Source organism: Grammomys surdaster, unplaced genomic scaffold (genome assembly GCF_004785775.1).
Source record: "Grammomys surdaster isolate TR1022 unplaced genomic scaffold, NIH_TR_1.0 126124, whole genome shotgun sequence".
Lineage (NCBI taxonomy): Eukaryota > Metazoa > Chordata > Mammalia > Rodentia > Muridae > Grammomys > Grammomys surdaster.
In genome coordinates, this window is record NW_021620932.1 from 4426184 (window position 1) to 4451495 (window position 25312).

General features: G+C 34.4%; 1 protein-coding gene across 2 annotated transcripts in view; it reads left to right on the forward strand.

The window, feature by feature from the left end:
• Positions 1–25312, forward strand: part of Klhl1 (kelch like family member 1) — a 350430-nt gene that overhangs the window by 320702 nt on the left and 4416 nt on the right. For both annotated transcript variants that reach the window (XM_028756561.1, XM_028756563.1), the window contains 2 exons: positions 8349–8561; positions 19276–19447. In XM_028756561.1, coding sequence (XP_028612394.1) covers positions 8349–8561; positions 19276–19447 — 385 coding nt within the window. The remainder of the gene's footprint in view (positions 1–8348; positions 8562–19275; positions 19448–25312) is intronic.

Sequence of the window (25312 nt, forward strand, 5' to 3'; positions counted from 1 at the left end):
GAACAGAAGTGAAGTTTGCTACAAATGACGAGACACCGAAGTTTGGATGCACAACATGCTACAGGTCATATACAAATACAGAAAATGGCTTAAAACGAAGCCACAAGTTTGCTTAATAACATTATATGTACTCTCTTATGAAATGAAATCAAATTTCTCAAAGGTTTTATAAAATCATTATTTACTTTAAGGGGTTGAGTGACTATGAAGCAAAGCAATAAGGAAAATGTTGCCTTGATAAAGCATGCCTCGGAACCACCAACTATGACCACTATGGTATACTTACACCAAGTCTTGGGTCTCTGTGGAAAAACATTGAAACAGATGGCTATAAGCTAATGTAGACAGGCAGCTTTTGTGGAAATCTACAAGCCTGAGTAGTCATAGACCTTGTAAATAGGTAACCTTGGCAGACAATACCAACTTAGATAAAGTCAAGTGAGTCATAGTCAGAGTCATATTGACTTGCCCCCTGTACCTTCACCCAGCTGATAACTGGTTCTGAAGATATCTGCATTCAACCTGAACACCCACACTCCATTGTCATTCCCTTCCCCTCATCCTGCCTTTCTGGGTTTATAACCCCTGTGTGAATGAATTACGATTTGAGAAAAAATAAATTAATATAAAAAGAAATGATATACCAGTGACAGTTACTACCAGTTTCAGTCATGAAAGATGTTTTCTTCAAGATAGGGCAAATTTGACTCTGTTTTCTGAAGGCCAAGCCAGTCTTTAGCCTTATAATCAGCCACAATAATCTGACTTCTCTGCTGTATTCAGTCATTCTGATTCATGAATCAAAATTTGTGTTTACTAATCTATATACCTTCTTTAAAGTAACCTTTCTATTTGGCTTCCTTCACTTTTTTGTAATAAATGTAGTCACTTTTTAAAAACACCATCTGTCACCCCCTGTTTCTCCTCATTATATATACTTCTAAACATTCTGTATTAATAACTTGCTAGTGTGTGTAAGAAGGTCAGGATGATAAGACTCTGTTAATGCTAAGAAGTATTCAGTCAAGATGTTTTACAAATCATTTAGGAGTACTGTGTCTAAATTGTAGGTGACATAACTCATATCATTTGGTAGCTTCTAATAACCTTGTTTCATATTCACATTATCACTGAGACTGCTTTTAGTCCACCAAGTCAAAGTTATGTGTGTGTGCATGTGTGTCTGTGTGCGTGTGCGTTGTCAAGACACTTGACTGATGTCTGTCATTTGTCAGTCTTGTTATAGAAAACCTTCAGGGGAATTTTTTTTTCAATGACATTTCTACAGATGAATCTTCAGTTAAAAAATCTATAAGGCAGAAAATTTGAATTTTATCTATTTTTATTTAAATATATGCAGTGACCAAGATAATATAGTACATATATATGTGCCAGGAGATCACATTGTATTAACTAGAAATAAGAAACAGCAAGAAAACAATCAACAACTCCAGAAGAGCTGGCAAGGGAGTGTAAGGTGATTAGGTTTGAAGTATTCATTTACTAAGTTTGACATTCAATTCTACTAACATTTCAAAATGTTGTGGATATATCTAATCTATTTTGTGTATTTAAAATCCGAGGTTATAAAAAGAGCGCATTATAATAAATAAAGTTAGGAGGGCCCTGTCAGGCTTTAGTGTTCAACCCTATATTTCAGTCATGTGTGGTAGGCACAGTAAGTCTAAAGCTGGTTTTGTATCCAGTGCCAAGATTTCTTTCTAATCAGGAATGAAAACAGTCATCCACCTGCCTGTGAGCTTAGTGAAATCCAGAAATAAGCAGCTCACGTGAAGAGGTTCACTGAGCAGAAGAAGCAGGAGCATTCTGCCTTGGTACCTACAGATTGTTTTGGGATCAGATTAAAGGATTTTCCATTTATTAAGTAACAAAAGACTAAACTATTAATAATCTTTTTTAGAGTCTTTACCCAAAAACATGTCATTCTAATAATTACTACCTACAGGACAGACTACTTGAATGTTGTAAATGTATTAAAGAAATGTAATATGATTTGTCTCTGTGTGTGTGTGTGTGTATGTGTGTGCATGTGTGCATATATGTGTGTGTATGTATATATATGTATATATATATGTATATATATATATGTGTGTGTGTGTGTATACATATGTATGTATATAATATATACTTGGTGAAACTTTGAAAATTCTAAATATATTTTATAGCTTTGTTTCAACTATGACAAATGCTAAAAAACTGTGTATAATACAGATTACTAAGAAAGTTACATATTTCAACAGAAAAACATGAAATTAAGGAATTCCTGGTGGTAAAGGCACATTTTTTATTGTTAAGAATAGTTAGAAGAAGTATCCCTTTACATGAGGTAAAAGAGCCAAAATGCATGACTTTCTTGGACACTAAAGATCAAGAACTGTTTAGGTTTATAAAGAACTGCAAGTCTCTTCCTGACGACAGTGTACTCCTTTACATTGTGCTGTTTTGTATCAGGGTTTCCTATTGTAAAAATTGCATCACCATGCATGGATAAGCTAATTACTTGTTTTCCTATGAGACAAAGGCACAGATGATTAGTCATGGATAAGGACACCTGAATTAATGAGTGTCTTCTAGAACCTTACTAGTTATGAATTTTCATGTGCCTACAATCTTGTAAATGCAAGGCAGTAGGATGATGTGTGACACGAAATAATTCTAAAGCCAATTTGGGCTCCACTAATCTTCTTTCATTCTGCTCCTTCTTCCATCCAACTCTCTGACTTGATAATGTCTTGGACCAGGAGATTACTAGCCAATTGTCTGTGGACATTAAGTGTGAATAGATCAGTTTTTCAATGAAGTAATGCTGCTTTATATGCATTTTCATATTAAAGAAAATTCATGTAAGAAATTTTTATTGTGGTAGATAACAGATTTTTTTGTCCTAAAATGAAAGTATAGGTTTCCTTCAAGAACAAGTTATACAAGGTCACTTGAAGCTCCCTTTATAAGATTAACATGTCCTAAAATCAGGACCTCTCAGGCATGAAGCAAACTCAGTAGTTATGAGTTCTTAGCTCAATCTTTCTCCATCATCATTAGGAAATGAATGAATCTGAACAAGAAACTTACAGTATATCTTGTTTTTTCCTAACAATGTGTAGCTGTAGAAACCCTGGACACTGGGTTTCTTCCAGCTTCTATTACCTGTCAGAATTTAAAACAGGTTTAAATATCACTATTTTGCAGAGAACTGATGTAGCTAAGAGTAGAAATTGGAATGTAGCTTTTTGTTGCAAGCTTGTAATGCTAGCACCCAGGAGGCTAGATGTGGATTACTGTGAAGCCAATGACAGTTTTATCTACATAGTATGAAAACAAAACTGTATCTTAAAACTGAAAATTAAATAAATGAATAAAGCATTGATTAGACAATCTGTTTCTCAAATACAAAAATAAAACTCTAAACATTCAAACATATATCCTGATATTACAGGACATATTGCCCAGAGCTGCTATAGTATATATAATAGAATCAAAAATCAGTGGCACATTACTTAATATGCATACATTAACTAGATAGGAAGGCATAAAAACTTGATTTTAAAACATTATGTAAAATCATCTTTATGCTAATTAAACACAGAAGTAATATAAAATAATGGGAAAGAGTCAGATTCTTGCTATTCTCAGCAAAGCAAAAAACTTTGCTAAAATTAAGTTTGTGTCTATATCTTATGCCAATTCTAGCATGACTATTACTAAGGTTGTTACTTTGGTGACCTTTCCTTCTGGATTCAGAATGCAATCTGAGCTCCATATCTTTGCCTACAAACCTCTTTCATTCTTCATCTGTCTTTTCTGTCTTCCTAGTTTCATCATTCCATCCCATCTTTCCCAAGCTTCTGTCACATTTGATACATCACCTGCTGATATGTTTCATCACCTCCCTCTCTCCACATAATGTTTTCTTGTGTGTAATGCTGCCCATACATTTCTTCATCCTACAGATTTTACTCAACTTTCAATAATGCATGGAAATGTTCAAATTTCCGTTCTTGCTGTGAAACTGTCAGTTGTTACTTCCTATGTTGTGAACCCATTACCACAATGTTAGATCTTTTTGCTCTTCAGAGTCCCAACATTGAATTTGTCCTATTACGGTAAGAGAGCAGGGAGTCTGCAGTATGATTCACTGATTGAAAAGGATTTCTGGAAGATACACGTTGTTAATTGTTCATGAGGGTCTCTACACAGGATAGTGTTAGTCTAGCATCTCAAATTGTGTGATTTCTATACTTTGGTTATTATAATTTTAGGGCTAAATATAATAAATTGTTTTTACTTACTGTTATATCTTAAGTATTGGTTATTTAATGTTTGTTTATAAATAAGGAGATTATAGATAAATTTTATTGACTAGGTATGATCACAAAATACTCATTACAATTTCCTTTTTGGATATAAAAATACAAATGTTAGTTTTCATACAGCGTTAGTGAAACAATAAACAAAGATATTTTTATCTCTTTAAATGAGTTCTAACCAAACAGTGATTTTTTTCCAGAAGTCTTTTGTGTTAAGTGTAATCTATTTTCTGCTATCAATCTTTCTAGCATACGGTATACATTTATTATGTTAAAGCACACAAGTTGTCTTTTTCTGTTTAATATCATATAATAATAATAAACAGTATAATACAGATAATAAAATAGTATAGTACAAAAATATAACATTCCATTTAAAATCATGGGGTTATGTAAGTTAAGTTAATAAATAAATCATAAGCTGACATATGTCATATCTTACTGAGTATTTACATAAATGTCTATAAAAAAGATTTCTTTCATTCAGATATTAAACACATTTCTACAATGTGTCTACCATGTGTTGCTAGATTTCAAGCACAAGTAACTATATCAAAGAAGTAGATAATACAACCTGAACTTTGCAGAAACATTTGTCCATCTAATTTTTTTTAAGTATGCTATAACTCAGGCTGAAGAAAAGGCTCAGAAGTTGACAGCACTGACTGCTCTTCCAGAAGTCCTGAATTCAGTTCCCAACAACCACACGATGGCTCACAACCATCCATAATGAGATCTGGTGCCCTATTGTGGGATTCAAGCATCTTTGTAGGCTGAATACTGCACATAATAAATAAATCTTTAAAAAATATGCTATAACTCACAAGTGTATGAATATATTCAATAGTTAGTTACCTTTATAAATATAGTTAAATGTACAGTAACATTTTCCTAAATTCTGCAACAAAAAGTGAAACATTTATAAATCACACATTTCTTCTGCATACATTTTTCATTTCTCATATTTTATTTAATACATGCTACAATAATTTAAATATTTTACTTTAAAACCTAATTACCGGAAAAATTTCAGAGTGAGAGTTTGATGAATCTTGTTGAATGCTTTTTTTTTTGTATGTTGATATGTGGATTTTTCCTTTATAATGTAAATGTGGTTTACGCATAAGAGTGATTGATGGTTTTATATTGACTACTCTGGCTATTTAAAGTGACTCTGAATTTAGTTCTCTACTGTCTGCTACATTTTGAAATCTATATTCTTAGACATCGTGCCTGTAATTTATCAAATTTGTGGTGTCTTTGCTGGCTTTTGTATTACAGTTATTGATGGACTCTTAAATCAGGTTGGAAAGTATTTTTTTCTTTGGGTTTTGGATATTTTTGCATGATTGGTAACAGTTATTTTCTTTTCTTTTTAAAATTATTTTATTTATTTACATTTCAAATTATGTCACTCCCCTGTCCCCTTCCCAGAGTTCATCACCCCTTGCTTTTATTCTCTCTCTGTACCTCTCTCTCTGTATCTCTCTCTGTTTCTCTGTCTCTTTGTGTGTCTCTCTGTCTCTGTCTCTCTGTCTCTCTGTCTCTCTGTCTCTCTCTCTGTCTCTCTCTGTTTCTCTCTCTCTCTCTCTCTCTCTCTCTCTCACTCTCTCTCCTCCTCTTCCCCTCCCCCCATGTGTGTGTGTGTGTGTGTGTGTGTGTGAATATACTAATGCAATCTTACAGTCTCAGGCTTCTCTGCGTGTTAAACTTCTAATGCACTGTTCAAACACTGATCAGTCCTTTAGAAGTCCAATACTCTTTGAGGTATCCTTATTTAGTTCTAATAGATGCACAGTATATTTTTTTCTTCTGTAGATTATGGCATGTTCTTATATGTGCCATTGAATATTTTCAAAAACTACAATCAAATGAATCTGACATAATACTTGAAAATGTTTTATATTATTACCTATGTACATTACTGAACTAAGTTTGGATAGCCGATGAATGTACTAAGTTTATTCATGTATCAGAGTAAGTAGAGAGATTTAAACTTAACATCTCCTTTGAAACATTAAGAAAAGTGTAATATCTTCCCTGTGTATTTTTAACTAGGGACAATGCTACATACTCTATACCTTACACATAGAATATTATGCAGTATTTCTAAAAAGTATAGTTACATTTTGGCAATATTTCAGGATTATAGCTATACTTCTTTTGAGTTACATGTTCAACTTAAATGAAATGGAAGTAAATGAGTTTTCAGATTTCATGGTGTGTTAAGGATGATAAAAACTTCTGAATGAATATTTTACTTGGGTCATTTTGCAAGCTAAATTGTTCAACACTTGTCATTTATAATGCCCTTACTGCTTAATTTCCTCATTTTGAATGACAGAGTCAGCAGAGTGCTTCTGAGTAATCAAGCAAGGCAGCATGACAGTCACAGTGAGAACCCTCAGGACACGGGAGTTATATATCATGGCATGCTATGTGAGAAACAGAAGTGGCTTGTTAAAAACGTATTCATAATTTGAAATCAGCTTAAGCACCATACTGTAGAATTAATAAAGAATACTGGAGCATGGAGTTCAATACCTGAAGCCTACAAAGTATAGTGTATAATGTAGTACATTTTTTTCTATGTGATTATTTTGAAACTGAAAAATGGAGAATCAAGCCTACAAGAAGGTTCAGATAATATTCATAGTTAAGGATCAAACTCATAACACAATTTTGAGATAAATAAATCATGCCTTTCCTTTCTTGATATTTGTACTATGGGAATTGTCTACAAGTCTTCTTTCAGAAGTCGCAACTACATGCCCTGCAGCTACTATTCACCCTGATTAACTCCAAAGGTCAGAGCAGCCTCAATTTTCTGCTCTCCTGATTTTTGCTACTTCTAAAACTGTTTTCTGTGTTAAGTCAGTCTCAAAACCTCCCTCTTTCATAAATCCATAGCCTCTGAGTTAATCACCAGTGTGATCTTCCTTCTTGTGCAAATGTCATTTTGTTGGTGAGACATTCTTTTATTGTTTATTTATAATTGCAAACATAATCCATATGCCTGCCAAGGCTTTAATGATACTGATTCTGAGTTGTACTGCCTAGAGGCTTCTGTAAACATACCTCTGTGTCTGTTTTGACATTATATAATGCATCAAAAGAATTAAAGAATTATTTTTTAAGTTTTGCCTATATAATGTATGTATGTGCACTTGTCACACACACACACACACACAAACATATTGGGTAGTGCATTGCACATATGAAAATATCAAATTAATAAATAGGGGTACAAGTGTACACAAACACACGCACACACACACACACACACACACACATCCTTATATACACTAAAAGTTTCATTAATTACCATAGGATGAAGAATGAGTAAGTTTAAAGGGTTATACAATGTATTTTTCAATCATTTAATTTCAGTTGTGACACAGAAGTTATTTTTGAAGGGTCCTATTGTAGTCCTGTCAACAAAACAATTGAAGAAAAACATTAGTGTAAATTTTAGAATTACTCATTCAAGCCAGTATCAAGAATTTCTTGTGAAGTTTGCTTAAACTACAGCGTACACACTGAGAAAGATGGTTGTTATGACAACCTGAATCAGAGTACTCTATTGCTTAGTCTTCTAAACTGTGACAGTGCAATGCAAGATCTGAGTCTGATTGCTGATTCCAAATAAAATAATTACAGTCATCTCTCTAAAATCATCTTTCCTATGACATAGTCTATATTTTAAAAATATCTTTCAAATATATTCCTGGGTATTTATTCACAGAAAGATACCATTTTCTTTAATCATTTATCTTATAAACAATCTAAATATAGGTTCCTAGAATCTAGGATTAAAACTTTTTTTTAACAATGTCACATAGAATACTGCATGCTATACTAAGAAGAATTCCATCTATATGGTTATCTTCATCAAGATCTACATTTGAAATATATGTTTTTACTTGTGGCTGACCTCTAAAATTTGTTTTTGAATACAAGTTTTACATTTTCCAATCCAAATGGTAATATTATTAAATATTTTCCTAATTGTGGTTTCAGGTTGTATTCAGTTGGGGGTCGAGATGGAAGTTCTTGTTTGAGTTCAATGGAGTATTATGATCCTCATACAAATAAGTGGAGCATGTGTGCACCGATGTGTAAGAGGAGAGGGGGTGTTGGAGTGGCCACCTGTGATGGCTTCCTTTATGCAGTGGGAGGTCATGATGCTCCTGCTTCAAACCACTGTTCCAGGCTCCTGGACTATGTGGAAAGGTAAGCTCCAAGACCACTAAGAATGCACCTTATACTTCAGGAAGAGTAAATAACTCGTGGAACTACTTTCATAATTGATCCCTTTCCTGCCTATTACCTGCCACTCAACCTCCCTCCAATCTTCCCTTTATTCTTTTTTCATTCCTCTCCATCTCCTTCTCTAGCATATAAACATTTTTCCATGTCACTCTTTTGCATATTGGTGCTTCTTTTCCATTAGTCTAAACCCTCAACATTTCCATATGATACTTAAATACCCTGCACATTTCTATTGAGACATTTTTAAAATAATGACTGATACCAAGATTTGTCATTTGTTAGACAGTAAAGTTTGAAATTTTTTTCAGAAATTGTTGCTTTTTTCCATTTGATATATATGGATATGGATATGACACATATATACATATATATGCATATGTATATATGTATATATATGTATATATGTATACATTTTTTTCTATAACACTAGTATATGTAGGAAATGTAACTGGTCTTTTAATTCTGGGAAAATCTAAAGCAGATAAACCAGGGGTAAAGTGAGTCAGTACTTTGACTTTAGGTTTAGTTTAATCACACCTGCACATATTGCTTATGTGTTAGATTACATAGAACTGTTGAACTGTATGGAACAAATACTGGAAAATATTTAGCAAGTCTTAGACCCATGAATTTTCATCACACAGAAGTGAAAATAAGGAATATTAAAATAATGGTTTATTAGTTGAGACAAGTGATTGTATTTAAACTCTAAATCTCAGCTGTAATAACTATGATACCATATGTACATATAGTATATATCCATAGTGCTGACAATCTGGTGCTATGACCGACATGGCTAAGCTAAAATATCTAACTTCATATAATATGGAGATAGGCAAAGTGAGAGATTGTTCATTCATAGCCTATCTGTGGGCAAGATAAGCCTATTCATACCATATTTCAGTGACAATTTGACTTAACAGCCACAGTGAATTAGGAACACAGTATCTTAATGAAGACAGAGGTTCCATGCATAGCATTGAAGATTTAACAAAATTCCTTTTACTATTAAGAAACATGTAATATATACAGACACACACCTTATGTTTACATAAATATTTGTGTGTACATATACACATATGCATATACATACTCATATTTGTATTCATACATACACATATATACGATAGAGAAAGGAATATGAAGCCTCATGTTTCCAATTAAACAATCTCTAATATACTGAAATAAAAACATCTACATGTGTTTCACTGAAATGTTCAGAAATTCAATGTTGTAATCTTTTTTAAACATTGAAACAATCATTTGTTTTTAAATTATCAATGATGACACAGGACATCTACTTTTATTTAGTCAATACTTAGAAATTTGGAGGGATTTTTTATGATCAAGGTGTTACTTTTATCTTGCAAAGTTTAGAAAGATGCTGCTAATGAAATAATATTTCCTCAAAGAATTCTATCTGAATTTCCTCTATATTTAAATGTTATTTATTCACACAAGCATAAATAGTTCAGTTTCAGAATACATTTACGATGCAAAACTAGATTAAAATACTCTGCTATAAGTTATAGACATTCAGTGTGTCTACATAGCTTAATTAATGCAGAACACAAAATATTATCATGATTCTTGGATAAATTCATACTGCCTATTAGAGTCAAAGTACTTTTGCAGAAATTCAATGTTGAAAAAAATTGGAAAGCATACTATTATACTGTTGATTTCTTATGCAAGTGATCAATCAATCAAGATATATAATGGTGCCTCTAAGAAACTGTTTTCTGCACATAATGTAAATAGTGCTTTTAGTATATTATTGTATTTAGTAGTGTATAATGTTATGCCTTATATATGTATTTCACTTATATTTCAAGATGACATCATATGGATATCACATGCTTTATGGAATGCTGGTATTTAGCACATTAGAGCAGGCACAAAGGCAGGCAATGGGAAGAATGAATTAAGAACAGGTTATATCTTCACCTAGCCGATACCCGGTTCTGAAGATATCTGTATTCCCCCTGAACACTCCAGTGTCATTCCCTTCCCCACATCCTGCCTTCCTGTGTTTATAACCCCTGTGTGAATTAATTACGATTTGAGAAAAAAAAAGAAATGTGAAAAAAAAAAGAAAAAAGAACAGGGTATGCAATATATGAAAGTTTATTTTATAAAAATCTTCATTTTACAAAGTAATCTTAAATTTATTCTTTAATCATTGTTTTTACAATCTAGTCGTTATGGCCCTCCTGGTCTGCCCTGACTGTTCCTTATCCCCTGTCTCCAAGAGTATGTCCTCCCTACCCTCACTCCCCAACCCCCACCCCACCCCCACCCCACCAGATCTTCCCACTTCCTGGGTCCTCAAGTCTCTCAAGGGTTTTTTGCCTCGTCTCTCACTAGAGCTAGACCAGGTAGTCTTCTGCTGTATTTGCGTCAGGAGAGTGTAGGGCTGGTGTAAGCTATCTGGTTGGTGGCTCAGTGTCTGAGATATCTCGAGGCACCGGGTTAATTGAGACTGCAGGTCTTCCTATAGAGTCCACCTCCTCCTCATCTTCTTCCAGCTTTTCCCTAATTCCGCTGTAGGTCTCCACCATCTGTCCATTTGTTGGGTGTATCTGTTTCTGACTCTTTCAGAACTTCTTGCGCCTCTTGGATTGGAGGCATGCTAGACTGCTATCTGTAAGTACATCATAGCATCAGTAATAGTGTCAGGCCTTAGAGCCTTCCCTTGACTGGATCCTAATTTGGGCCTGTCACTGGAACGTCTTTCCCTTAGGCTCCTCTCCATTTTTGTACCTGCAGTTCTTTTAGATAGAAAAAAAAATCCTGGGTCAGAGTTTTGCCTGTGAGATGGCAGCACCGTCCCTCCACTGTCTTTCTACTGGAGGTAAACTCTACAAGTTTCCCCATCCCGTACTGTAGGGCATTTCATCTAAGGTCCCTCCCTTTGATTCCTGAAAGTCTCTTACCTCTCAGGTCTTTGGTACTTTCTATAGGGTCTCCCCACCACCTAACTCCTGAGTTTGCATGTTTTCATTCTTTCTGCTGGCCCTCAGTCCTGTTTTTCTCCCTACCTCTTATGTTCCCTCCCTGTCCCCTCCCTCACCCAAGTCTATCCCCTTTCTGCCCCTCACGAACTTATTAGAACCATGCAAGTCCTTTTGGGTCTGAGTTTCTTCACTCAGAATATTTTATAGTTCCAATCATTTGCCTGCAAAACTCAGGATGTCCTCTTTCTTAATATCTGAGTAGTATTCCATTGTGTAAGTGAACTACATTTTCTGTATCCATTCTTCTGTCGTGGGACATCTGGGTCGTTTCCAGCTTCTGGCTATCACAAATAAGGCTGCTATGAACATCCCATACACATGCCCCTGTGGCATGGTAGGGCAGCTTTGGGGTATATTCCAAAGAGTGATATTATTTGGTCTTCAGGTAGATCTATTTCTAATTTTCTGAGGAAACTTCAGATTGATTTCCAGAGTGGTTGTACCAGTTTGCAATCCCACCAGCAATGGAGGAGTGTTACTTTTTCTCTACATCTTTGACAACATGTATTGTTACCTGAGATTTTGATCTTAGCCATTCTGGTTGGTGTAAGGTGGAATTTCAGGGTCATTTTGATTTGTATTTCTCTTATCACTAAGGATCTTGAACGTTTCTTTAGGTGCTTTTCAGCCATTTGAGATTCCTCTGTTCTGAATTCTGTTTAATTCTAGACCCATTTTTTGATTGGATTCTTTGTTTTTTTTTGAGTTCTTTATATATTTTGAATATCAGCTCTCTATTAAATGTGGGATTAGTGAAGGTTTTTTCCAATCTGTAGGTTGCCAATTTGTCCTATTGACTATATCTTATGCCTTACAGAAGTTTTTCAGTTTCATGAAGTCCCATTTATCAATTCTTGATTTTAGAACCTAAGCCGTTGGAGTTCTGTTAAGGAAATTTCTCTCTGTGCCAATGAGCTTGAGGCTCTTTCCTACTTTCTCTTATATTAGATTCAGTGTGTCTGGTTTTATGTTGATATCCTTGATCCACTTGGACTTAAGTTTTGTGCAGGGTGACAAATACGGATCTAGTTTTATTTTTCTACATACATATTTTACTGGCAAAATTCACTTCAAAATACATACTCAATTTTAGGGAAATTTAAGACTACAAGATGCTATTCTTAAGAGTAAAGCTTTTGCCTCTATATGTAAACATTACTTTGTTCATATTTTCTTTTTGGATTGTTCCTATTTTTATTGTGTTAAAAGTAAATATCAAAGCAGACAGCAATGTGGTATGACAACCACTATAATACACATGGAGCTTTGATTCACTAAATTAAAATCATACAATTGTAACAGAAAATTTCAAAGTTGAGAAGAAATGAAAATGAACTTTACCATCATCCTAAGCCTCCTTTAGGATATTTGAATATTTTTATAATTAAGGAACACCTACTCCTCAGTGTATATATTTACAGATCATTTGAGTTTTAGTGTTCAAATATTAGCTTCTATAAATAGACATTTTAAATTTTTAACTTTTTCTTTTATTGAAAAGTCAATATTTTTTCTCTTATAAAGTATCCTTATTAAAGTTACTCCTCCTTTTAATCCTCACAGTTTCTTACACTAGTCCTCCAATCCAGATTCTCTCCCTTTCTATCTCCTGAGAAAACAAGCAGAATTCTAATGGATAATGACAAAATGAAATATAAGATAATGTAAATGCTATCACATTTGAAGCAAACAAAACAAACAATGAAAATAGCTCAGGAAAAGGCACACAAAAAAAAAACCCAGATATCTACTTGGTAGGAGACCTAAGAACCCTATTATATATCTGAAACCTATTCTTTGTTCTAGCCTAAGATTTAGATTCCTTCTTGAGATTACTTCTTCGTTCTAACCTAATATCAGACTCCTGTTTGCAGCCCATTTCCTTGTTCTAGGCTTCAGGCATGAAAATGACTTTGGGTTAGGACAGGGAATTAGGCTCAGATATTTTAGTCATCCTGATAAGCACTTAGAAATAGTGGTCACAGGAGTGATCACAGGACTCTCTTTACTGCCTTGCTTGTTCTTTGACTATTGGTGTTTATTGTCTTGCTTGTTTCTTGACTATTTGCATCTATTGTATTGCTAGTTCTTCAATGTCGAAGTGACCTTAATACATACATGATATTAAAATGGTATAAAAGCAAAAGAGAGGAGGAGGGATGGGATAGGGGGGTTTTATGGTGGGGGAAATGGGGAAAGGGGATTACATCTCAAATATAAATACATATAATACCCAATATCAAAAAAAGAAAATCCCATTATACATAGTGACATGCTTCTTCTATAATCAGAGATCAATGTCTTCTTCAACCATCACCATAGATGCTTCATTCTTCAGCAGATAGGAACAAATGTAGTGATCCAAGCCAGACAATAGGCAGAGAGTAAGGATTTGGAACACTCGTGCTTGAATGGAGTATCTCCGTCAAAACCCTTCTGTCAGAGCTCACGGAACTCTACAGAAGTAGAGGTATAAAAAGTGTAGAGCCTGAAGGAATGGAGAAAATCAGGCAAACAAGGCTCTCCAAATAAACTAAAGAAAAGATCATATAAACTCACAGAAGCTGAGGTAGCCTAAATAGGATGTAAAAGGTCATTTACATATGCCCCCCACACACACATAACTTAAGGCTATTATGTTTTTTCCTGAATTTCTTGTTCAGTCCATTTTTCACTGTATATAAGGCATTTGACCTTTGTAGCTTAACTTTACATCCAAGTACTTTACTGAAAATGTTTATCAGTTTAGGTGTATTCCAACAGGATTTTTAGAGTCACTTATATATAATATCATATCATGTGCAAATGAAGATACTTTGACATCATTTCAAATTTCTTCTGCCTGTTAAAACATGTATCTAAGTACATGTTCAATTTTGGAGAAAATTCCATGAGTTGCTGAGAAGAGTTTATATTCCTTTGTGTTTTGGTTAAATGTTTGTGAATATTAGGTCCACTTGGTTTATCATATCTGTTAGCTTCAGCATTTCTCTCTTGCTGATGTCTGTACTACCCTATATTTAGGTGAGAGTAGTGTCTGGAAGTTTCTCATTATCAGTGTGAGGGTCAATATGTGATTTTAACTGCAGTGGTGATTATTCTATCAATTCTGTTGCCCTTTTTTAAGTGCATAGATGTTGTAAATTGCAATGTCCTCTTGGTAGGGTTTTTTTTTATGAGTATGCAATGTCCTTCTCTATGTTTTTCTGATTAGTTTAGATCCAAAGTCTATTGCTATGTATTAAAATGGCTACATTAAATTCATTCTTATGTATATTTGTTTGAATTATCTTTTCACATCCTTTTACTCATAGATGATGTTGAGTAAGGTGTGTTTCTTGGAGTTAACAGAATATTCTTTGGTTTGTATGCTCAGTGCTTTGATTATTATGTGTCATAAAGAATTTATTTATGTTTGATTTAGTCTATTTTGTGTTCTTCATGATTCTTTTACTTTCTTTAGTTTATGAAATTTTTTATGATGTTTAAAAATATTTTCTGTGATTTTGACCTAGGTTCCTTGTACATTCTCTTTTCATATTATTCATAGATAATCATTTTCAATAAGTCCCAGTTTTACTGGATATTTTTGCTAAATGTTTGGAAAATATATCATTTTCTGTGGCTGAGTTATCCATTTCTTTTATCTTCCTTTCAGTGTATAACATTCTCTGTTCCATCTCCAGTATTTTGTTGGTTAGCGTTGCTTCTGTGGTTCATGATCTAGTTCCTTCTTTTCTTTTCAAATGTCACTTTGAATTTTCCCAATGATTTCGTTTCCATTTTAATACTTGAAATATGTTTTCATTCCTTTCTACTGTTTGTATTTTCATTTATTTCATTTATAAATTTATTCAATTTTGGAGTAAGTTCTTAAACAATTTTGTAATCACTACATTGAATCCTAGCTTTATCATTTGGCTCCATTGCATTTCTCAAAGCTTAGAATAATACGGTTCCTGGGCTCTAGAGGAGATATATTTTTCCTCTGTTATTGATTGTTTTGCCTCACTAGCGTCTAGTTATCTGGTTCTGCAATGATTGCCATTCCAAGTGTAGACATCTGGTCCTTTCTTTGTTGAGTTTTTCTTTTTTTTTTTCATCCTGGAGGTTTTGTTGTCATATCTGGACATTGTGAATACAAGGCTGCTGTAAGGTGAGAGTCTCTGTGAGGTGTGGACACTGTGAGCTCCAGCTAGAATCCGTGTTCTAGATGTTGATTGAGAGCTGATGCTTGGGAATGAGCATGAGCTGGAACTGTAGCAGTTGAGCAGGTCCATGGGTGAGATTAATTTGGTCTGCTACTTAAATCTGTGGAGGCCCCACTGAATGGAGTGAGAGAGAGAGGGAAGGAGGGAGGGAGGGAAAACAGACCCTTGAATGTCCTCTGCTTCAGACCTGAGGATACAAAGAAGGAATCGAAATTGAAGGACAGGAGGGAAAATGAAGTTCCTCTACCTAATTCCCTGGCCAGCAGTTTCCTAGGGAGAGAGAACAACATTGATCTTTCCTACTTTTTCTGTACCTTGCTTTTTCTTTCTCACTTTGCTTTCTTAGTTGGTACACATATTAGGCTGCAATATAGTTGTGTATTTAAGTGCCTTCTCTAAATATTGTTTTGAAATGTTAAGTCAACAGATTATTTGGTTTCTATAGGATCATAGCTTTATATTTAAAACAAATTCCCTGTAAATATCTTTAATGCAAACTGTATTCTTAAAGCATGAGAATGACAATGAAGCTTGAAGATTTAGTGCTGCCTCAAAAGTGTAGTGTGAATTTTCAAAGGGAAATGAACTCTTATTGTGTGACTGTGCCTTTAGCAGGTTTTCATTTTACAGCCAATTTTATCCACTCTGTAAGACGGCTTCTCTTGCCTGAGGGCTATAAAGTTTAATAGAGACTGTGCTACAGAGCTCACACTCCATCTAGCAAGACCAAGGTAACATGCAGGAGAGGTAGACAGACCAAAGGCAAAAGCAAACCTTTGCCACTCTTCCATTCCTTTTTCTTATTTATTGTTTTAATAAACTGGCAAACACATTTTTAAAATACTTAAAATCAGCATTTTTAAAACAGCAACAATACTATTGTATATCTTATAGTAAATAGTTACAATAATTTTTGTACATCTGAAACCCTTTATGTGAAAGAAAAATAGATAATCCACTTTGAGAATAACTTCTTATGCTTCAAGGCAAAGATAAAATTCTGAAGAGTTCTGAATAGAGAAAAACTCTTGTACAATCTTGAATTTGAGAGGAAGTCTTACAGGTCTGGGTATTTTTGAGTGTATGATCACTTCCTACGTATCTGTGATGGAGGCTGCATATCACAAGTTGAAAGAAACTAACATACTTTTATTTGATTTTAATTGTAATGCATTCAATTAAATATAATTAGCATTTGATAAATTGAGAAATATCATATATACAATGTCACTTTCTACCCAAAAAGCCCTATCTCATTACAGAGAACGGTTTTCTAGAAGACAGTTTCCTTGGTAATTGCACTAGTTTGCAGTCTAGCAGTGATGGATAAGGATCGACTTCTATGCCCTTCCTTGTCATCATTTGTCTTCTTTCTCACAGACATCTGACTGGACTTGTATAGGATATCAAAGTGAAGAACTGTATTGGAATTTTGATGGGATTGGGTAAATTCTGCAGATTTCTTCTTACAACTATCCATTTGATTAACCCATTTATTCAATCTTTGGCTGTTTTATTTGTTGCATGTTTATATATAAAGTTCTTTATATACTCTTGGTAGCACACCATTCTCTAAGGTGTGGTAAGCAAATATTTTTCCCATTGTTTCCTGTCACTTTTCTCTGATATTGTGTCTTTTACTGTGTAGAAACATATTAATATCTGTATTTTCATTTCTTATAGTAGCTAAAGCACTCCTAAAATAGAAAGAACACAGCTAGAGATTTCACAATACCTGGTCTAAAATTATATTACTGGGTGACAGTCATAAATAGCCTGAAATTTTCATAGGAAGTAGACATGTTGACTAAGTGGTACTTAATACAGTATTCACAAATAAACCAGTACAGCTAGGGCCAACTAATTTTTGACAAATGCATTTTGTTATTCTTTGGAAAAAGATAGCATGTTCTCTAAACAGTGTTGGCAAAATTGTATATTGACCTGAAGATTTAACATAGATCTGCATTTTTTCACAATGTAAATAAATAATTCAACAAGGATCTGATACCTTTAAGTAGATACTCAAGAAGCTGAAAATGACAGAAGAAAACACAGTAAACGTATCTGAAGCCACTGCAGAGAACTTTCTGGATAGGATCCTGAGCTGTAAGACAGTCATAAAAATCTAACCTACTTTTAACTTAGAAACATTCATTACCTGTCTCTATTTTTTAAAAGTCATTTATTTGAAATGTCTATCCAGTTAACTGAATGAATATTCTTCCTTCTGGAATGTACTATCTGTGTGTGGGTGGTATTATTTGCACCTCCTTTGTATAGTTCATTCCCCATTATTGGATGTTTTAGAATGCTACACTGTGATTGAATCAAGTGTATATTTGTAATTATATTGTGGGTCTTTGTGCTTGTCAGTGTTTGTGATGCTTTGCATTAACTAATTTCAGCCTGTCAATCAAATTCCTAATGGCTTAACAGCCTAGGAAAATGATTAAATTTTATGAGGCATGGACTCAGTAATTGACGAAAGAAAAAGCTCCAACTTCAGCAATTCAAAGCATGTAACATTTTGGGCAAAATGAATATTCTTTATAAATAAATCCCACATATCTATTGACAACTTTATTCTGTAAGGTAATATACACATATATACCATATAGATAGAAAAAACATTGTAAATTCACATATGTAGCATTTGATACTGAGATGTTTTTGAAAATGAAGTGTTTGTAATTGCCATTATTTAAATAACTGAGCTTAACTGGCCCCAAACTCTTTATCTGCCATTGTATACAACATGGCCAAATTTTAGCACTATCATAGTAACAACAGTTTATTCATTTAATAATAGTTCCACAAGTCTGATTTTCTTTTTGGAACACTATTTCATGTATGCTTCCCAGGCTAGTCTTGAACTGGGAATATAGATGAAGCTGTCCTTTGGCTCCTGATCTTGCCCCCTCTTCCCAAATGCTCAGATAACAGGTATCTGGCACTGTATCAAGCTTACCTACAGAATTTCAGAACAAATAATTTGTTCATTTTCTTGACAATTTATAGTAGGTTTGTATTACTATTTTAAAGAAGGTTTCATCTACTTTGTGTTCAAATCCAAGTTGTCCATGCTTCCAAGCCATTCATTCTTTTTCATTACAATAGGACTCCACTTTAATATAGTTTAAAACCTTCAATTACTGTGGGACATAGTGACTTTTATATCTATTCATCTAGAAAATAAAGTCATGACTTTCATTTTTATCTAATGAATCTTTATCAACTTAAGGTTCCAGGTATGGTTTTTAAATTCTTTTATTTCAGGATGACCAATATCATTGATATTAGTTTTAGAAGATCTGTCTGTCAAAAATATTGAACTGGACAGCAAAACTTGGAAATGTTAATTTTCATATCTTACTGTCCAAAATTATTATTCGTTTAAAGTTTGAATATGATCAGCATTTGCCTGTCATTGTCTTTGAATTTTAGGTACGATCCAAAAACAGACACGTGGACCATGGTGGCTCCTTTGAGTATGCCTAGAGATGCTGTTGGTGTCTGTCTCCTTGGTGACAGACTATATGCTGTTGGTGGCTATGATGGGCAGACATACCTCAACACCATGGAGTCCTATGATCCACAAACCAATGAGTGGACACAGGTAAGACTGATATGGAAATAAGTTACTGAAGGTAAAACAGACTTTATTTAAGTTGCATCTTGTGAAAGATTGTTTATGGTAATTCTATACCAAAGTGACTGATTTTAGTCATAAGTCATAGGTCATTGAGAGAGGGTGGCATTTGAAAAAATAAATAATTTTTCTTGTATATCATTTTCTTCTGAATGTAATACAAAAATAAACTGATGTTACCAAAATACATCAATATTTCATGGACACCTTCTAATTAGTCATTCCAAGAAATACCAATAGATTTGCATGCTATAATGTAAAAACAAAAAAATCTATTTGTATACTAATCCATAACAGAGTATTTGATTTTAAAATTTCCACTAGGAAACCCATGAAGGTTGCAGAATGTGTTCTCACTGCCAGTCACTTCTGCCTGTGCATTACTGCCCTAAGTTGAGACTGTCCACGCGGTAAAGCTGTAAGAAGCACTAAGTAATAATCTTACATCTAAGCAAGAAATAAACAACATATGTCTTCAGTTGATTTTAAAAATAAATAGAAGGGGAATCCAAATAAGATGTTGTTCATCAGAAAGAAAGCTTCATTGCTCTCCATGAGGAAGATAAATGACTTCCTCATCTTGAGTGAAAATTATCTCTTGAGTATGCACTGTAATTATGATTAGAATAGAGTGCAGTAGATCCCATTCTATATGAAAAGCTCCAGAATGGATGGGTCAGGAAGAAAGTGAGATAATTATAGGGAATGTGGTTGAAAGTAGAAAAGAGCTTGGACCTGGTAATTGTCATGGCCTTGTTTACAATAGAGGAAGTAGAAACATTCTTAGATGTTCTTTGATTCAAATATTGCATACTTTGCTGTTATTTTTCTACCTCTTGTCTTAGATAGAAAGCTAATGGTAAGATATTCTTTTAATAAATAATGTTTACAATTTTGAGCATAGTACAATTTAAAACCTTTATTTTGTTAAAATATACACTAGATGCAATTTATATACCCTAATAAACTTAAGGCTCTGATTTGGGACATAAAATGGAGAACATTGTGTCTGGGGAATATTAATAAGTTTACAATAGTTGAATATATATATATATCCATTGTAGTTTGTAGTGTGGATTAATATCTATGTGCAATTGTCAAGCCAAAATATCTGCATTGTGAATAATTTTGCCCACAAAAAAGTCTAGAAATCCATATATATATATATATATATATATATATATATATATATATATAATATTTGCCTGAATTATGAAAAGAAAGGTAAAATATTGGGGGAAAGAGTACTATTAGAACTGTGTTCTTTGACTTTTCACTATTTACTTCAATTGCAAGAAGATTCTTTACCCAAAGGGCATCAGGTATAAAGGAAAACAGGAATGAATTTTTAAAACACTATTTCATGAAAACGCTGCAGGATATAGTTGGAATGTTTCACATTACTAAATCCCTTGTGCTTCCACAAGAGATGTTGTGTAAACTAAGTACTGCTTATTTGTTAGGAAAAAATACTGCTTCATTGGTGTGAATTTTAGACCTAGTACTCATACAAGTAAACATTAAATAAATGGATTTTAATGATACATAAATTATGTATTATGATATCTTCATTAAATGTCATAAAGTATCATTGTGCTCATGATTCCACTAAAATTGAAATCAAAATAATGTATGTGGTAATAAAGGTAAAAGCCAGCTATTTTCCATCATCTTTTAAAAGACATTTTATTCCCTGGATCATATAGTATTTTAGAAACAGAAGTTTAGTTCTACTCTGATTTCAGTTTAGCATATTAAACATAAATTTTAAAAGTACTATTTTTAAATATTTGCTTTCATATCTGATAAAATATTGGCACAATTTTTAAAATAAATTAGTACTAAATTAAACATTTTCTTTCATATCATTTCATCTCATAGATTTGTAAAGCTACTGAGGGACTATCAAGGCAGACCTCCTAGATACATAAACTTAAACTATATATAAACTACATATAAGCTATCTATATATCTATATTTATATCTATCTATCTATCTATCTATCTATCTATCTATCTTGAAAATGTTCATTATGCCAAAATAACTTTGTTCAATAAGTTCAGGCTTAGATTTTACAAAGCCTATTTTAGTAAGGGTTCTGAAGTACTTCAATCCCCCATTTCCAGCCCACCATTTGAAGTAGGGGAGAAACACTGGTAAATGAGACCAGGGGATGTGGACCTGTTTAGAGCTAGTTCTTTGGGATGATTCCAATGTCCATCATTAGGATACCAGCCGTCCAGTTCACTTGTGTCAAGATCCCAAAAGGCTAATTCAAAGAGTGTCATGAAACACAAAGCAGCCAGGGCAGTATAATCCTGCAGAAATAGGCAGGCCTCTGCCTAATGTGCAGGAGTCAGCTGGAGCAACCTGAACCAGCCAGAAAGGCAAGACAAGTTTTCTGCTTCCCTCATTGAAAAGAAGATCAGTGAAGCCAGAGACCAACAACACATTGCACTGCTAGCTATGCAAGGACCACTTAACTGTCTGTTGGGTTCTACTTATACTTTCTCAAAGCATCACACTCCTTCTCACAGGTCTGCTTCAGCAAAACATCACATGATGGGTCCAGAAATTTCTATTTCAAATAAGGCTAGTAATCATTATTCCATTTATTGACCAAAGTATGTGAAATCTTTTGGCTTGCACCAATAAAGGGTTAATTTTCAGAATTAAAAAAAGAAAAAACTCTGAAAATATCCAAGAATACATACACTTTTAAAGACATTCTAGGCTAGATAGAATTACAATAGCAAAACATTTGTAACAATTGTGCCTTCATTTATTTTATGGGCAAGTTATACTCATACATGCACATATGTGTATTAATGAATCTTAACTCTGTCATTTGACATTGAGCTCAATCCTTTCACTGGGTAGAGAATTTTTTCGGAAAAGAAAAATAAATTCATTGTTTCTCCTACCTCTGTAATATTGCACTGACTTTTATACTTCTAGTAGACTCTCACACTGCCACTCTGCTGTGTACATTTGAGATCCTCAGAAATTCAGAGGCGATGTTTATGTTGTGGGAGATATGTAAATGTTTGTGACATAAAAAAATGTCATTATTCTCTTTTGCCTGAATTAAATTTATTTGTAACTAATTTTTTTTAGCGAAAGTTGTTAAAGAGTAACAAGAAAAGCTGGTACCACATCTACACTCTCACTTGTACTAAATGATTCTGTATCCAAAATTTTCAGGTCACCGTGCTGAAATTGGTAATTCTTGAGGTGAGAGAATAAGGGGAACTAGTTTTAAATATATTAGATAAATTGGTTTAAATAAAAATGATATTTTTCTTTATGTGATTAGTTATTTTGTGTCATAAACATGCAATGCTTAAAGAAGAATGATAAAATTTTTGGTAAAAGAAATAGTCATCACTGTGAAATATCCAACATGAAGTAAGGAGAAAAATGCTTCCTGCTGTAAAGGAAATGTTAAATGTGGTCTAAAATAGAGGTATTAAGTTAAACAGATAAATATCTGGGAATGATTTGGCTTTAAGAATTAGCATTTGCAAGAGCCAGAGGAATGTCTCCTGACAAATTTTACTAAATAAGAAATAAAATTGAAAACATTAGGTCTTAGGTGATAAGTGTTGCATATGATCAGAAACCATGCTAAAGATCCCTGTCATTAAGAGAATCCTCGATGAAGGGCTTTAATCAATAACAATGAATAAGAATTGTATTTAAATTACTGGATTAGTAAGGCTTAAAAATGATTAGGAGAATGTGAATATGGAGAGAATCAAAACATTATCATGCAAGATAAATTCATAACACATAGACGAAAACAGGAAAGATGAAGAAACTAAGGTAACAGAGTTTTAGGGACCTTCATGATTACTCTGAAGGTTCAGGGGTTCTCTATCTTTCTTGAAGAACTGGATAGAGTCTTTATTTTTCTTTCATCAATTTATTTTATGTCAAGATAACAGACCCTCTCCTAGTCCCACCCCCTTACACAGGCCCTCCCCCCATGCACCCTTTTTCTTCTCTGCTAAGGGGAATCCCTCCACCTGGACCCCCTTAATAACAACTCAACCTGGAAAAAAACAAGTCATTGCAGGATTAGGGACATCCTCTTCCTCAGATGGCTGACAAGGCAACCCAGTTAGGGGAACAGAATCCACAGGTAGGCAACTGTCAGGAACTTCTTTTACAATTGTGTGAGACCCACATGAAGACTAAGCTGCATATCTGCCACATATATACAGGGAGCCTAGATCAAGCCCATGCTAGCACTTCAATTGTTGGTTCAGTATCTGGGAGCTCCCAAGTGTCCAGGTCAGTTCCCTCTGTTGGTCTTCTTGTGTAGTCCCTATCTCCTTAGGGTCCCTCAAAAATTCACCAACTCTTCCACTACACTTCTCCCAGATCCATCCAATGTTTGGCTGTAGGTATCTGCATTTGTTTCTAATCACTGCTGATCATTCTCTCAGTCTCAACTCCATCTTTACTCCTGTACATCTTGTAGGCAGTAAACATTTGGATCAAAGATTTTGTGGGTGGGCTGGTGTCCTCATTCCTCCACTGGGAGTCCTGTCTAGCTACAAAAGGTGGCTAAGCCATGCTTCATATCTCCCACTGTCTGGAGTTTCAGCTAAAGTAACCTCCATAGACTCGCCGGAGCCTCCCTGTCTTGAGTCTTTGACACATCCTAGAGATCTCAACCCAGGGGCTTTCCCTACATGTGATGCCCCTGTCCCTGGCTCCTGCCCATTCTTCTCCAAATTTCTCTCCCATGCAGTTCCTTCCCTCCATCCACTCCCAATGTCTATTTTATTTCATCTTCTGAGTGAGAGTCAGGAATTAATTCACAGAAGAAAGTACACAAAAAGAAAACAAACAAACAAAAACCACTAGGGAACTCGCATATTTTTCTTAAAAAAGCGTATTGCCCCTATAAAATACTAAAATCAGTATATAGAAACATAAGTACATACAGATAATAAGTAAAGGTCCTCCAACTATTTATAGCATTGTGCACAGCACTTCACATATGAAATATGTATCAAAGAGCATTGGGGAGACTTTAAAAATGTATGATCAACTGTTCTCCTTTTCTCATACAGTTTCTTCCTTTTCATTTTTTTGCACCATCATCAACAGATTCTTTCTTTCTGGAGTTTCATGTACAATGAGTGGAATCTGGCCCAGATTCCTCACATTTTAAAAAAAATGTCTTCTATGACAATGACATTAGATGACACTTGAAAATATTTAGATGATGAAAGTCAGTCAACTCCTTCACTTGGCCTTTCTCATGTGGGATTTACAGTGTTCCTTGAGACTCAACTCATTTATTTGTCATACGATTAATATGAAGATGGCTATATATATAGTTTGTCGGGCGCTGCACGCTCTGGTCACAGAGCAGTGGTGACAGAGCTGCAGTGTCGGATGGCGGGCATGCGGAGCAACCACGGAGAGAAAGCCTTCTCGTTCCCTGTCCGGTGAGCTGGCGCGGAGCAGCAAGAGACACAGGACACAAGCTGAGCGGCTAACTAGAGTACAGAGAGTGCCGGGGAGGGCAGCCACACAGCTAGCTTGCCCCGCACGGGTAGGGGCGCGCAAGATTTTTGACTTACTCGACTCCAAAATTCACAAGACATTTAGAGATTTGAGATGTGTTGATTTATTGACAAATGGCGGGCTTGGGTGGTGAATGGTAAAACCCTCTCCCAAAACATGTCGGAAGGTGTTTTGCTTATATATTGGAAACGGAGGAGAAGGGCGGGCCAGAGAAATCTTGAGGCAGAGACTTGTTCTCTCCGCCCTCTCTCTGGGCTCTGGGGGGCGTGGCCAAATTACAGTCCCACA